This window comes from Girardinichthys multiradiatus, chromosome 12 (assembly GCF_021462225.1).
Source record: "Girardinichthys multiradiatus isolate DD_20200921_A chromosome 12, DD_fGirMul_XY1, whole genome shotgun sequence".
In the NCBI taxonomy this organism is placed as follows: domain Eukaryota; kingdom Metazoa; phylum Chordata; class Actinopteri; order Cyprinodontiformes; family Goodeidae; genus Girardinichthys; species Girardinichthys multiradiatus.
This window is the reverse complement of record NC_061805.1, coordinates 7912002-7926573: the sequence shown is the minus strand read 5'-3', so window position 1 is coordinate 7926573 and position 14572 is coordinate 7912002. Positions and strand designations below refer to the sequence as shown.

The following is a 14572-nucleotide window of genomic DNA, read 5'->3' as shown; positions in this document are numbered from 1 at the left end:
AATCCTATGGCATGCATACACAGTAGCAGGATCTACAAAAGCATTTCTTCACTTGGTAAACAAAGCTTTTTCAATGCCTATTAGAGACAGTGTTATTGAATGGCATTTTTAGCATACCTGTCAGCTTATACGCAGCTATATTTTGAACAAGCACATGTAATATATGTTCCCCTTGACATCTCATAAAACATACTTTGATGTGATGCAAAACGTTACAACTTATAGTGTGGTGGTAATACTGTATTAAGGAATACTGGGGTATCGTAAAATGGACCCTTCTACTTTGAAAACCCTTATTTAACTTCTGCAGACAAGATGCTGATCGAACAAAAGTACATTTAAAGATATAACATTGTTTTGTTAAGTCTGTTCTTCCTTTTAATTCTGCTTCTACAATTATTCCTGCTGTGTAGCTGTAATAATTCCTCAACAGTGGCAACTTGTGTTTAATAGAACAAGTGGAGTGAATCTGATTAACATTACGTCCACCGTGATGATGCTACAATTAGCTCCACAGCCTGACAACAGGCTTGTTGACAGAAATAAAAACAAAATGATGACACCCACATCTATCAAAAGCAGAATATGCCACTGCTTTCTAAACTCTTGCAAGCTCAGCGACTGCTAGAGGCTGAGAAGAGTGATGCAGCACGAGGTAAAACAATAAAAACACTAACGTGTCAGAGGCAGAACAATACCATAGCAAGAAGAAAAACGAGAAGAAAGCTTATTGAGAAGAACCTGTGTTGGACAAAGATTAAAGTTAACTGTTTTCTTTTCTGTCAGCTGCTTATGATTGAGCAGGCATTTAGCTGCTTACTGAGGAAGAAAATGTGCGGGCTAAACCCCGGGAGAAACAAACTTCTGAAAGGCCAGACTTGTACAATATGAAGACATACAGACAGCGCTGGTAGTTGGTAACAAAATGAATAAACAAAGTAGGTGATTTAGACAACACTGTCTCTGGGCTATAAGCACATTCTTTGGATCAAATCTTCAGCCAGAAACCTGGCTGTCTGCTGTTTCCCCTCGTAAGACCTGTAGGCTCATTCCTAACAAAAATAACCTGTGAGATGGGCTGTATTGATTCTGCAATGTTAGTCTAACAGTAACTTTCTGTTTTAATGCTTATCTATCTGTTGCTCAGATCACTTTGTTCTGATGTTAGATGTCTGTTTGTTGCATTGTTGATCTAAGCAAGTAACACGAAATATTTAAAAGGTTTAACAGTATTCAAATATGCATAAAGCCCTATCCTTTTACAATCAGGATAAACAGAATCCAAAAGTCAGTGTTTTTTTAAAACACTTAACCCTAATTAAAAGAAACTAAATAAAAAATAAAGTATGCCTAGTTAGACTATTATTATAAAACCTCGTTGATATATGCTGATCTATTTGTTGAGTCTGGAGACATGCCTCCCTGTAAAACCTTCCTCATCTGGCCATAGTTTACAGTGAGTAGATCCATCTCATTTTACCTCAGCTTGTGTTAATGGGCCTTCTTCATGCTCCTTGCCCAGACATAGTCTGCATGCTGCTATCTGTAATGAGTATGCTGATCTAGCCCCCCCCCCCCCCCCCCCCCCCCAATCTGCAGCTAAACACCTTTACCCCTGCTTTGACCTGCTGAGCTCTTCACTGCATGTAGCAAATATTCAGGTGCTGCTAACAATGTATATCTGCAGGGTGCCTGCGACGTGCCAGAAATACCTGCCCATATATGTCACGTAATACACACAAAAGCACACAATCACGTGTAATCTCCAGTTGTCATGGTGAAAAATAAGCAAGGGCCTAATAATGTACATATGTGCATATGCAAATGCAGACATAGTTTGTGTTGTCTGGGGGCTGACAAAGCTCTTTTTCTGTCTTTCCTTTGGCATCAATTATGATCCAGGCCTGCTGTCAGAGAGCTTGTAATGCCTGAGGGGAAGTTACCATTTGTGGGAGCATGTGGCAGAGAGGCTCTAAATCCTCTCTAATGAACCAATATGTAGGAAGACTAAGCCTTTGGTGGGGTCATCCAAGAAACACCGCTGTGCACTCGGGAAAAATGGATGCATATGTAGTCACCAGACCTTGTTTATGTCTGGCAACATTTAAATCTGAATGGGAGCTGCAGGATTAGAGCAGGAGAGAACTGGACTCATTTGCAAAAACCCAGATTTTGTTCTGTTTATGAATAAAGCAGATGAGAAAACAGATGCGACTTACCTTTGGGTGTGGTAGGGGAAAAGAGCTTCTCTGATCCTACATCAGATACCTGGAGAAAGGCAAAGGCAAAAAAATCAGTGATTAAATGAATCTGAAATAAAATATAATTAAAAGTATAATTCACATTCTTAACATTTCTACCATTTCTACATTCGAGGTATTTATCTGTATATAAATGCAACCCCAGGCACACTGCTTGAAAGTGAAGTTCAGCTTTCACACACAGCATTATAGAATCAATCAGCAGTCACCAATCTACCAAGGAGAGGAGCTCCTTCTGTGCCTGACTTTCCTTGATGAGGTAACATTAGGTGGCAGTGTTGGGCCACCTGAAATCCCTTCACAAGAAATGCTGTCAAGGACATAGGAAGGCAGTCGGTTGGCAAAGCAGCAGCAGAGGACAAAGACTTGAGAAAAACATGCTACTGCTAAGAAATCGCAGAGTACACTGACATTTTCCAACCAATCAACGGTATGCAGTTCTATTGTGCATCTAATTTCATTTCAACAAAGAATCTCTCATGGAGGAATGATGTTACGCTCAGTAAGCAGTGTAGTCCTGATGTACTTTAGTAGAAGATGCTGGTTGAGGCTGAGTGATTAAGGTACCTGAGAATGATGTGATATCATCCCCTAAATTAAAACATATCACATATCAATGCAAGGAGTTGGATGTTGGAAAAGCAGTCTGGCATTGTTAAAATTACTACAAACAAAGGTGTGTGAATGAAAGATAACATTAACACTGAAAATCTTCAGCCCATCTAGATGTTTTGAAGCTATATTTTCCATTTGCTTAAGTTTCTTTTATCTGAGATCCACAGACATGTAAAAATCTTCAGGAGTTGAACATATGCTCCACCCAAAGGCCCCCAGAGTGTCCTTAACTGCCATGCTTGTATTTCATGCTGCAGAAAGGGAGCATATGTAAAGAATGAACACCAAGTCTGAGTCAGTACAAGGGAGACATAGAGAAAACACGAATGATTCTGTAAACACAGATGGCTGTCCTTGGCATCCCTGTTAATTCTTCACAAGTGTTTTGAGGACATCCTCTTCTTTCCAAGACCTTCAGACTCTTACTTTACTGCTGCTATGTTACTTTTTTCCTACAATGTTTAGATGTCTGTGCTTGATGTTTCTTCTCTCACAAACCACAACAGACCTCAAGTAGAGAGTCAATTCTCTTATAAATTTTCTTTACTAACAGGCCATAAAAATAGAGAAATGAAAGCTCAAGGGAAGTCTCCACTGATGATCGCAACAGCTGAATCAGAAAAGTAAGCATTAAAGGAAATAATCTGCTGATAATTACAGAGAAAGATATTTGTCAAATTCTGCAGCATCTATTCTGCAAGGAAACATTATGAATCACTTGGCTGAAGCTTAAGATAATTTGCCAACATTAACAGACTGAGATTTTAGTTTTGAATACCCAATGACTTTTGCACAAAGCAAGACTGAAAGAACTAGCAGCTTGTGCATTTGTGGAAATTAATTAAAACTACTGCAAATGTGCAGTACAGATTCAGGGATCTGGCAATTTTCTTCTTCTGAAATTTCAGAAACTTTTTGAGACTCATATTTTCAGTTATTTTCAGTCAATTCTCAACCCAGCTTTAAAATGGAGATACAACAATTTGGAATAAATTTGTGTGCGATATTCCTACAGAGATCAGACTATTGATATGGAACCTGCTAAAAACACAGCGTGAGGATGGATGGATGGATGGACGGAGGGATGGATGGACGGACGGACGGATGGATCTAAGGTTGGATGAATGATCAGACTGATGGACCCATGGACCCGCTTATCAACAATTAAGCAAATGGATGAAGGTTATTTTTAGAAATTTACAACTGACATTTATACAACTGGAGGAATACTTCTATTTTCTTTTTCCATAATTATCCAGACCTGAAAATACCTGAATTATACTTCAGCCTTTTCCAAAATATATAGGCACCTCTTTGGTCTCCATGAGAAGAACATTCAAACAGGGCAAGCCCTCAGCTGAACAGAAACAATCTTAGTTTCCTCCCCTAGACAGTGTGATAGGCTATAAAGGAAAGAGAGTGTTGTGCATTGGACTCTTTCAATCTCCCAAAAATGGGGCGCCGAAGTCCAACACAAACTATTTGTTGGCTTTGGACAACATTAAACGCTCCAGTACCAACCCTTGGCATAGCAACAGCACAACTTCAGCCTTTAATCAAGGCCCTGCAGGCCCTGAAAGAAAAATATGGGCTCAGAGTGAAATGAAGCTTGTCAAATGGACATGGAAGGTGGCTCAGGGTCATGCTTAGAGTGGCACGGGGTCACAAAAGCAGTAAAAAAAAAAACAAGGTAGGTGAGGTATTACTCTGTGTAACAGCTAAAACAGTTGTTATGACCAAAGTGGTTATCCTTAGAGTGTGAGACAGACATAACATGTTCCTGAGAACAGAAAGGGTGTGTTCAGCATTTGTCAAAATGATCTAGATCTCCCTCCTTCCCGTCCCAGCCTGATGGAAAGTAGCTCTTTTATATTGAACTGTATCCCAAGTAACAACAAGCAATATTTAGAATTTAATGCCGTGTTTTGCACCTGCCAAGTCTGTATGAGTCAGTCACATAATCCACAATTACAAGGCTGGCTTGCAAAGGCAATGCTTAAAAAGACATGTCACAGCAGAGCTCTGTTTCTGCTGGCTGTTGTTTTTGTGCAGCGTTTGGCGTGTTGTTGGTCAAATTGACATTTTTTCTCTGGGCCGTGCTGCTGGCAACCTGAGCTGCCTGCGGTTGTGATTTGAGGAGGTCATGTATAACAAATTCTTCACACTCTCTTTGTTGAGGCAACCCTGATTGCCATAATCAACAGAGAGAAAGATGAGACAGACAGGACATACTTATGGAGAGAAACAGAAAGACAATGAAAAAGAGGTGCAAAGGCCAAATTTTTCAAAGGCAACAGGGAAATTTAACCACTAAACAAAACTATGGGAGAAATTTAAGCCACATTGCCTAGAAGCCAAAAGCTCTTGGAGCGGGCCGCAGGATGCTTGACCTTTGTGAGGGCCGTCTGCTATTTGAGCCTGGGGCTTCAGGGGCCTGGCCTTCTCTCTGGAGGGCCGTCAGCTGGCCTCAGCTTTCCTTCTCTATTCTATTCATTAGCTATGCTTTATGATTCAGCTTCCTCTGAGCCACACAAGAGCTCCCCGAGGAAAAAGAGTGCTGGATCGAGGGAGAAAAACAGAGAGGGGGGGGTTGAGAAAGAAGGAGGTCACAGGGGCCAGCCAGAGCTCAGCTCCCAGCAGCTGTGAAATCCTCCTGTTTCTTCGGAAGGCGTAAAAAAGGACACAGGGGGAGAAAAGAGAAAGAAGTTAAGGAGGGAGCTTGGCCAGTAAAACCCGCTATTACAGTGCTAAATCCCTAAAGCGCCACATGCCGGACGATAATTCCCAGATTTAGGGAATGCCAAATTCCAAATTACACTGCTGTTTGTTTTGAAAAGTCCACAACTTCCTTGAACACATGACTTATTCACTCCATAAATCTCTAGATGATAGCAGGGCCGCAGAGGGAGAGTGGGGAGGCACAAAACCTTGCGAGCAGTAAGTGAGTTGTGCAAGGTGAGGCCAAACGCAGAAGCAAAAAGAAAAAAAAAAAAAAACGGAAAATTCTCCCTGTCCACATTGCTTTTACTTAACAACACGGCCAGCTAATTAATTTGGAAAACCTGAGACAAGGCTAATAGCATTCTTTTAATGTTAAAATGTCTCCATGCTTCATTTTTACACAATAGGCCACCAGAGCAAGGTAATGCAGACGAGGAGGGAGGGCAGCATAATCAGCTGAATGACCTTGAGGCATAAAATTTATGAAAAGCATTGATCAGTTAAGGATGTGATTTCACTCAGACACGAAGGTCAGCAATTACCCAGACTCAATTAACCTCATTTAGTAAAGACTGCTGAGACCAGTTTCTTTCTCCATAACCCAGCGCACGTCAGCCCCTCTCTGCTTTATATCAAACGATCCCCAGGCTTTCACTCTATCTTTGATCTGGGAGCTCTATTTCATGCCCTGCATTCCACGTAGCAGAGCAAATTATCTCCTAGCAGTCAGAAACCTTGCAGTCAGAGATTAGGTAAACCTAGACTAAATACAAGTAAATTCCTGATCCAGCTCTTCCCTTCTATGATATAATTTTCAAACACTCTGCAGTTCTATCACAACAGCTGAGGTGTGAAAATAGAGGAACCTGCCGGTAGACTTTGTTGTGTCCTCATGTCATTAAAGACTATAATTAAAATGTTGTTCTGAGTAATCTGGCAAATGTTATGTATCGGAAAAAAACCTATTGGACAAGTTCAACGGAGGTTCGTTTTAATTTCATGCAAAATGCCAGGCAAAGTATTCATGCCATGTGATATTAAAAAAATTTGCCACAATACCATCACAGACTTAACTCCATCAATCCTTCTATCCACCCTGAGCAGTTTCCTTGTCCCTGCTAAAAACAAAAGGCATCACAACAGCATGATTCTGCCACCACCATGTCTCACTATTGGCAATTTTCCACTGAAGGAACTGTTGTTCTTGAACCGGTTCGGTTACTTTGGAACTTTGGTGTTTTGTTGAACACTGATGCTCCACCAGTTTCCACCAGTTTTAGGAACAAAACATGAGTCATCAACAGTGGGCGTTACACAATGTGGGGGGAATGTGTGGTAGTGGTACAGTGGAGCTTGCTGAGCTGCGCACAATGTTCCTTTTAAAGCAAAAAGAGAGCATCCATAAACTACAGGTAATTATGGAAAAAGAGATAGCGACATGCAAGACCAAAAGTACGTACAATGTTTTAATTTGTTATATTTAGGTATCCATGAGTGAAATGGAAACGAGTAGTTATACGAAGTGTTTAGTTTGTTTTTGCATATAAATAATGTATAAAAAATATTTATATGGTATGTCCTTTGTGTTTGCCGCCATACTTGTTGCCTTTACTGTCTGCAGGTTCGACCCGCTCACGGGTGAGGTTGTGGTTTGCGCAGAAAAACCAAGTATTCTATGGTGCCCGAGTTGAACCAGATGCGTGCCTGGAGCCTCCTTTTGTTGGTGGTAACACACGTCTCCTGTTTGAAATCACATTCGGGTACCGGAACGGGCCTCATACCACATTGGTGGAAAGGGGTATATAGGGATGTTGTATTCAGGGTAATGTGCAGTGTTAGTTTTGTGCTACACATAATGCTTTGGATGTACAGTGCCTTGCAAAAATGTTCATTGCTCTTAGCTTTTAATTTTTTTCCTTTGTTTTTTTTTTTAATTTCTTTTATGTTATGGATCTGCACAAATAGTCTAAGTTGGCAAAATGAAATGAGAAAAATATATCTAAAAAAAGAAGAAGAATGAAGTGAAATAAAGTCCAACCGTGTGCAGTCTAAGTATCACATGATCTGTCAGTATAAACACACCAGACTGGTTAAGGAGGGCATTAATCAGAGAAGCAGCACAGAAAGCAAAGGTAACCCTGGAGTTGCAGAGTTTCACAGAAGAGACTGGAGTATCTGTCTATAGAACCACAATAAGCCATACACTCTATAGAGCAGGGCTTTATGGAAGAGTGGCCAGTAAAAAGCCATTACTTAGTGTTAAAAATAAGAAGGCACATTTTGAGTTTGCCATAAAGTATGTGGATGACGCCTCAAATGTATGGAGGAAGGTGCCCTGGTCACTTGAGATCATGCTGTGGGAATGTTTTTATATAGATATTCTTGAGCAAAATGTGTGTCAGTCTCCCTGTGATTTGAGACAGGGACAGAGGTTCACCTTCCAGGAGGACAATGACCTGAAGCATACTGCTAAAGCAATCCTCGAGTGGTTTAAGGGAAAACATTTAAATATGTTGGCATGGCCAAGTCAAAGTCCATACCTCAATCCAACTGTGAATCTGTGGTTAGACTTGATGGTCGCTGTTTACAAATAAAAACCATCCAACATGAGGGAACTGGAGCCGTTTTGTGTTGAGGAATCTGTTTACATAAATTGACACATTTGATAAGTTTGCAGTTCTTCTATACTTTTCCCATTTTCAGATAATTGATTGACTATTGCTCTGTGAGATATTCAAAGCTTGGGACAATGTTTTACAACCTAACCCTGTTTCAGACATCTCAACAGCCCAACCCCAATATTCTGGAACTGGCCCTAGCATTTAGAAGCGCAGACAGATGCAAGTGTCAATAGAGTGATTTTTTTCTTATTGCAACCCTAGATAGTGACACAAGTACTCCCAGCAGTTCTAGGTAGCTGTATGGCATGCCATTAATCTCATAAATTTGTGGTTGCTGAGTTGTGAGCCCAGTGCAGCTCTGACGTTCTAAGAAGGAATACATAGCATCATGTCTTTCCTTAACTCACAATGGGAAAAAACTATGAACAAATAAAAATTCAACTCTCATTCATGCTCTCTTTGATGGCTGTATTATTCATTGTTATAGCACATCATACAACGCTTCCAGTAATGTTATAATATAGGATTATGGGAGTGGGATGGTGGTTGAAACGAGTTAGAAATTCAAATTGTTAAGTAAAATTTGTATTGAGTACTTTGTGATGGTCTATTACAAGGTTCAGAAAAGTTCTAACAGTGTGAAAACGGTGGATACTACAAGCTAGTTGGGAACCAACAAGTTTTAAAATGGCAATATCTTCATTAAGAAGTCAAGTCTTACATGACTCACTGACAGAACAATTTCAAAACCAGTGTGATGGGCAGAACAAAAGAAAACCACACATGAAACAATCATCATACTATTGTTTCTGCTTCAACACGCAACTCAGCTCCTGTTGGAAGCTTGATGAAAGCAAAGATGCTTGTCAGGCCTATATACACAACCATGTTTGTATTTATATTGCTGTGCCATGACATGGCACAAAATGATTTAGCAGAAAGCAGACCAGAAGAAAATGAGAGTGAAAATGAAAGAAGCCAAGTGGGCCATGGGGCACATTCCCTAGCATGGGCAATCAGGCACTCAATTACCCAGGTTGAACCTGTCTGTCCATGCCTCTACTTACCAACACACAAACCCAATCACACATGTCCGTGCACACACTCCAACCTACGCAGTGTTAATTTACCTCCCTGCCTGGTGTTTCATCACTGTCAGCTTCCTCCTTCGCTGCCCTCTCCTACAATTTCCATTCAGTGTTCTGAAGCCCTGTATCCCCTCACCTGCTCAGAGTGGTGCTGAGGTGCAGCTCAGAGGTACGACAGAGCTGCCTGGAACACCAGGCCAGCAGAGTTAGTGACCGCTTATATGTTTTCTTTAACTATAATTAAATTAAAGCTCTTTTCTGAATCCACTTAATCCACTGACTCACTTTTTAAAATGTAAATTGTTGTCTTTGAACAGCAACATGAACATCAATTAGGACCACTTTCAGTACCCACTCAGCATCCTCGACTTTTTCTCCCCAGACATCTTCAAAAGCAACTTTACAATAGATGCTGCATTAGCCATGCACAGTGGGACTACAGCTCCCAGGCTACAACAGGAGACACCAAATTAATTATCTCCCCAGCATTTGTCCTCACACCGTTCCAGAAACTTAATGACCTCCCGAGCGGTCGTTTATTATGAGCCGCAGCAGAGCTGTGCGTTCCATGGGAACAGACGCCATCTACCTTGCTTTCAATTCCCACCCTCTGCTCTCTCCACATCCACCTCTGCCGGCTTGTCAGAACAGGTGTGAGCCAGTAATAATGCAAAACCCCAGCAAGCATGATGAGATATATGGAGACGAGAGAGGTAGCATCCCACGCAACTGTCAACCGATGGATACTCGCCTCAACTGGAGCATCGTTAAGATGATAATGAATTCCATGGAGACCAAGTAGAATGAAGTGGTCGCCCCTTACATGCTAGCAAAACACACACAAACCACTTTGTACTTAGCCCCAAATGCCTTTTTTTATAGGCACATACAAATGCCTTTGTGTATATGGCAGAGCAGTAGGGCTGGAAACTCCTGCCCCAAGCTCGCCATAGCAACAGACGCAAGGAAATGAATACCGATGGAAGAGCACGGGGGCATAAGCTTTGTGTAAAATATTACCCTCCATCTCACTTGCTGCACCCTGAACTATCACTCCACCCTCCCTCTCTCCCTGGCTGTGCAGCAGTTGCTATCCCTTATCATCGCTGGCTGTCAGTTTCGTATACAAATTAGCAGTCTATCAGGGGAATGCAGGAGCCTGTTTCATCAGTGGGAAGAAGGGCAGAGGCACACATTGCATTAAGGCCTCTCACCGCTGCAGACAGAGAAAGTCACAAATCAACGGCGCAGCAGGCCCGCAGCCAGTGCTAACCAGATAAGGAGAAATGAAGGAAAAAGGACGAGATATTTCACTGGAGGGGATTCAGATCTGCTCAAACTCCCTGCGAGGGCCGAGTGTGAAATATACGGATGGGTCACAGGGACTGATGAGGCAACAAATCACAGTATCAACCCAATAGACTGACAAAAACTGCATGAATAATAGATATGGAATAAAAGTACAGGAATTCCATTTGTTAAAGTGCCATTATTCGATTAATAACTACAAATGGGAGGGAATTCGCTCTAGCACATCACTGCTATCTCCTCCTAAGTGAACATGTGGATGTTAATACTAGAGAAGACAAAACATCTGGTGAGGGCTCCCATTAGGTGGCATAATGCAATGAGGCACAGCCTGAATTGCAGCAATAAAAGCCGACAGACAAATCATCTCAACCACTGCAATCCATTTAACTCAATTAACAAAACAGTAGATTTGGAGCTTAGTGGTTTAAAAGCACACAAGGCTCCAGAAGAGTAGTAAGTCCTGCGTGGTCAAATGAAGGATGGAGAAACAAGAGTATAAATTGAGCTCGATCTCTTCAGTGAAGCAGTGACTGTGAGAGGGGGGAGTGGTCTCCTTTTCTTTCTAATGTCAAAATGTATGCCAGCAGCGATAAGAAGACGGGGTAATCTCTGTGTGGTATCAGGAGGCTGTTCGTCATTACACAGTGGCCCTGATATAGATCGGAGCACCGCTGGCCTCCTCTGGCTCTCTAGGCTTCTCGCCAGCAGAGATGGCAGATAGCCCTTTAAGACACGACTCACCGCTCCCTGATTGGTTGGTCAGGAGCCACAACCAAAATGTTCCCCTTGGGCTGGCACGAGAAGCCATGATAGTGGAGGTAGGACACAAAAGCTCACTCTCCACATATCTAGATTATCGCTTTGTCGTACAGCCTTTCTACCATTGTCTGTGTGGGTGGTGGGAAATAATAATAAAAAAGCCTTTGTGAATGTTATTGTCTGAGAAGCAGAATAACAGACAGGCAGCTTATTTCAAAAACAGCTTCCCCCAGAGCTCTCACAATGCACCAGCGTTGATGCTGAGGAGAAGATCCTGGAGGAGATAATAATAATATTCCTAGTCAGAGCCTTTGCCTTATTTGAGCTGGCTTGTAACAGAGAGATACACATCATTCTGACTGGCCCGCTGTGACATAATCACCCTGCAGAGAGCTGCAGGCAAGCTTGGTAGGCAAACCACCTCTCACTGCAGCTTGTTAAGAGAAAGGTGGCTTTAAGCACTGCTCAATAAAAACTCCCATTGAACTGATTTTTTTCTTCCCCAGTCCATCTGAACAATGTCTAGGTGAGTCATCGCCCACCTCAGGCTGCACAACTTACATTCTTCCTTTCTTCTTTTCTCTCAAGATTACACTTTGCTTTTGACTTGGATGAATTTGCTAAGAGGGAAAAACAAACTCGGCAGAATTTTAAATAATGCAGTGATGAAAAAGCTGTGACCCTTTCCCTTGCCTCAACCCACACATGGTGAGTTTGTTCTGCAGGGAAAGACAGCTCACAAAGAGAAGAAAAGCCGAAGCTGGCACTTCACAGAAATTTGCGGTAGGCATTGGCTTGCTCCTCTGGGTGCGGACACCTTTAATGAGAGGAAAAAATGCGCAGCGAGAGGCAGCTTTCACCCATACTATGCCAGTGATGTTTGAGTAAAATGAATCACCTCCCTCTAACACAAATAAATATTGTTCTAATACCAGTGGGAGTTTGATGCTGACTCTAGGCCAGGAAAACTATTGGAGATCCAAGCTTTACCAGTCTCCATACCCCCACTAGTATTTTGCATCCCACAAATTTCAAATCTGCACACGATGTAGTCTATCCCTCCTAGGATTCAGAATTAGCTAAATGTAGAACTCTCAAATGATTCGCACACTGTGTTGGAGGCTTGAGGGTGAACAGTTAAGAAAATCTAGTGCCTTGCACAAGTACCACAAACATCAATGCATTTTATTGGGATTTTATGTGATTATAGATTATAAAACAATATCAAATTTCATTCCATCATTTAAAAATAGAAAGAGTATGACACAACTGTAAACTTATGGAAGCATGGCAGGCAAGTAGAATATAAATAAAAGAAGCATACAAGAGGCCAATAGAACTTAGAACTTAAAGGAATCTTTTGACAGAACAACTCCATAAATCTGGCCTTTATGGAGGAGTGGCAAGAAGAAAGCCATTTTTGGAAGATAGTAATGCGAAGTGCAGTTTGTGGTTTGCCACAAAGCATATAATGGACACTGCAAATAATTTGATGAATGTACTCTATACAAATGAGACCTAATTTGCACTTGCCTAACACTGCAAATTCCCCTGAACACACAATCCCTATTGAAAAATATGGTGGTGGCAGCATCATGTCGTGGGGGCGCTTTGATTTAGCAGAGAGAGGGAAGCTGGTCAGAGTTCATTGGAGAATTGATGAAGCTAAATACAGGGAACTGTAAGGCCTGTTTAGAAAAAGGACATTCATGTGTAAGAACGGTGCAGTCAAAGTTTAGATCTAAATCCCATTGAGAATCTGTGGCATGACTTTCAAACTATATTTCACAGATGCTCTTCATCCAGTCTAACTAAGCTTGTGCTAATTTGCAAGTTAAAGGTGGGCAGAAATTCCTATCACTAGATTTGCAAAGCTCATAGAAATACATATCTAAAGACTTGCATCTGTAACTGCAGCAAAAGGTTGTTCTACAAACTATTAAATCAGGAGGGCTGATACAAAAACACACCACATTTAAAGTTCCCATTGGTAAATAATTTTGAAAACAATTATTTTTCTTCCATTTCACAAAAATATGCACTACTTTGTGTTTGTCTGTCACAAACAAAACAGTACATGACAAAATGGGAAAAAAGGCAAGGGTATGAATACTAAAAGCCAACAAGGCTCCTAGGATCAAGACAGTCATTCCCTCTGACTGAAACATTTGGGTAGAAGCAAGATGGCAAGTGCTGGAGTGGAAACCTGGAAACTGTGCAGAGTAGACTGGCATCCGTTGCCAAACATCCTGTTGCTCTCACACCTCCATCCCACTTCAAAGCAAACATGGCATGCACTATATAAAGGTGTTTGTGGGTTCTGATGCCCCCAGGCCACTGTTGAAAAGGATGTGGCACGTTAAGTGGAATTTACTTTTGATGCGGACATCAAGCCTCAGGTTTCTAGCAGCTGCAGCACAAGCTTCTCCCACAGGGGCCTTACTGCAGGGTTGGCCAGGACACCAAATACCCATCCAGTCACTTTTACACATGCCTTTGCTCCACAGCTGCCATTATAAAAGCAACAGAGAGCTGGAGGTGATGGGTGAAAATTGTGGAGGGGGGGGGTGGAGGGGGGGTTCAGTAGACACACACTTTATCATCCCACCCATAAACCTGCTACTGACCTTTTTGTCTGATAACCCTGTCCTTCAATAAACTACTAATGCTCTCAGTGTTACTTTAGGGTTGCAGAAACACAAGATAGAAATACATTCTTCCTTAGCTCAACATGTGCTACAAAAACACAGGTCTGAAAGAAAGTGTGACTGTAACACAAGGAAAAGAATGTTCCACTCCCCTTATGTCTGTTTCATGACATAGCAGAGCCCTTCACTCAGTAACAGCCCAGATGTGTCACTTGGGCTGGGAAGGTTGGAGTTTATTATTAACTGTGATGACTTATCTGTGAGACACATCAGGAGATTTGCTTCACAGGGGAATTGATGATGGAGGAGGAATGCTAAATGGGTACTGTTTATTCATCCAATAGAGACTGGTTTAGCTCTACAGTGACAACTGTAGAGTTCCTGTGAAAGAGCTTATGCCTTTAGACTTGACACTTAAGAGAGTATCATCAAGCATCTGTAATTTGACCTTGACAATGGAGATGATTAGTAATGTTTAAACTACTACTACTATCGACTTAAGCTACTACAACACCTGATAAAATCAGCCAAGTACACACCTAGAAATT

General features: G+C 41.6%; 1 protein-coding gene across 9 annotated transcripts in view; it reads right to left on the bottom strand.

Annotated features, from left to right (window-relative positions):
• The window catches only part of fbrsl1 (fibrosin-like 1), a 427092-nt gene that overhangs the window by 44802 nt on the left and 367718 nt on the right, over positions 1 to 14572 (bottom strand). For all 9 annotated transcript variants that reach the window (XM_047380816.1, XM_047380812.1, XM_047380817.1 and 6 more), the window contains one exon: positions 2220 to 2268. In XM_047380816.1, the coding sequence (XP_047236772.1) occupies positions 2220 to 2268 (49 nt within the window). The remainder of the gene's footprint in view (positions 1 to 2219; positions 2269 to 14572) is intronic.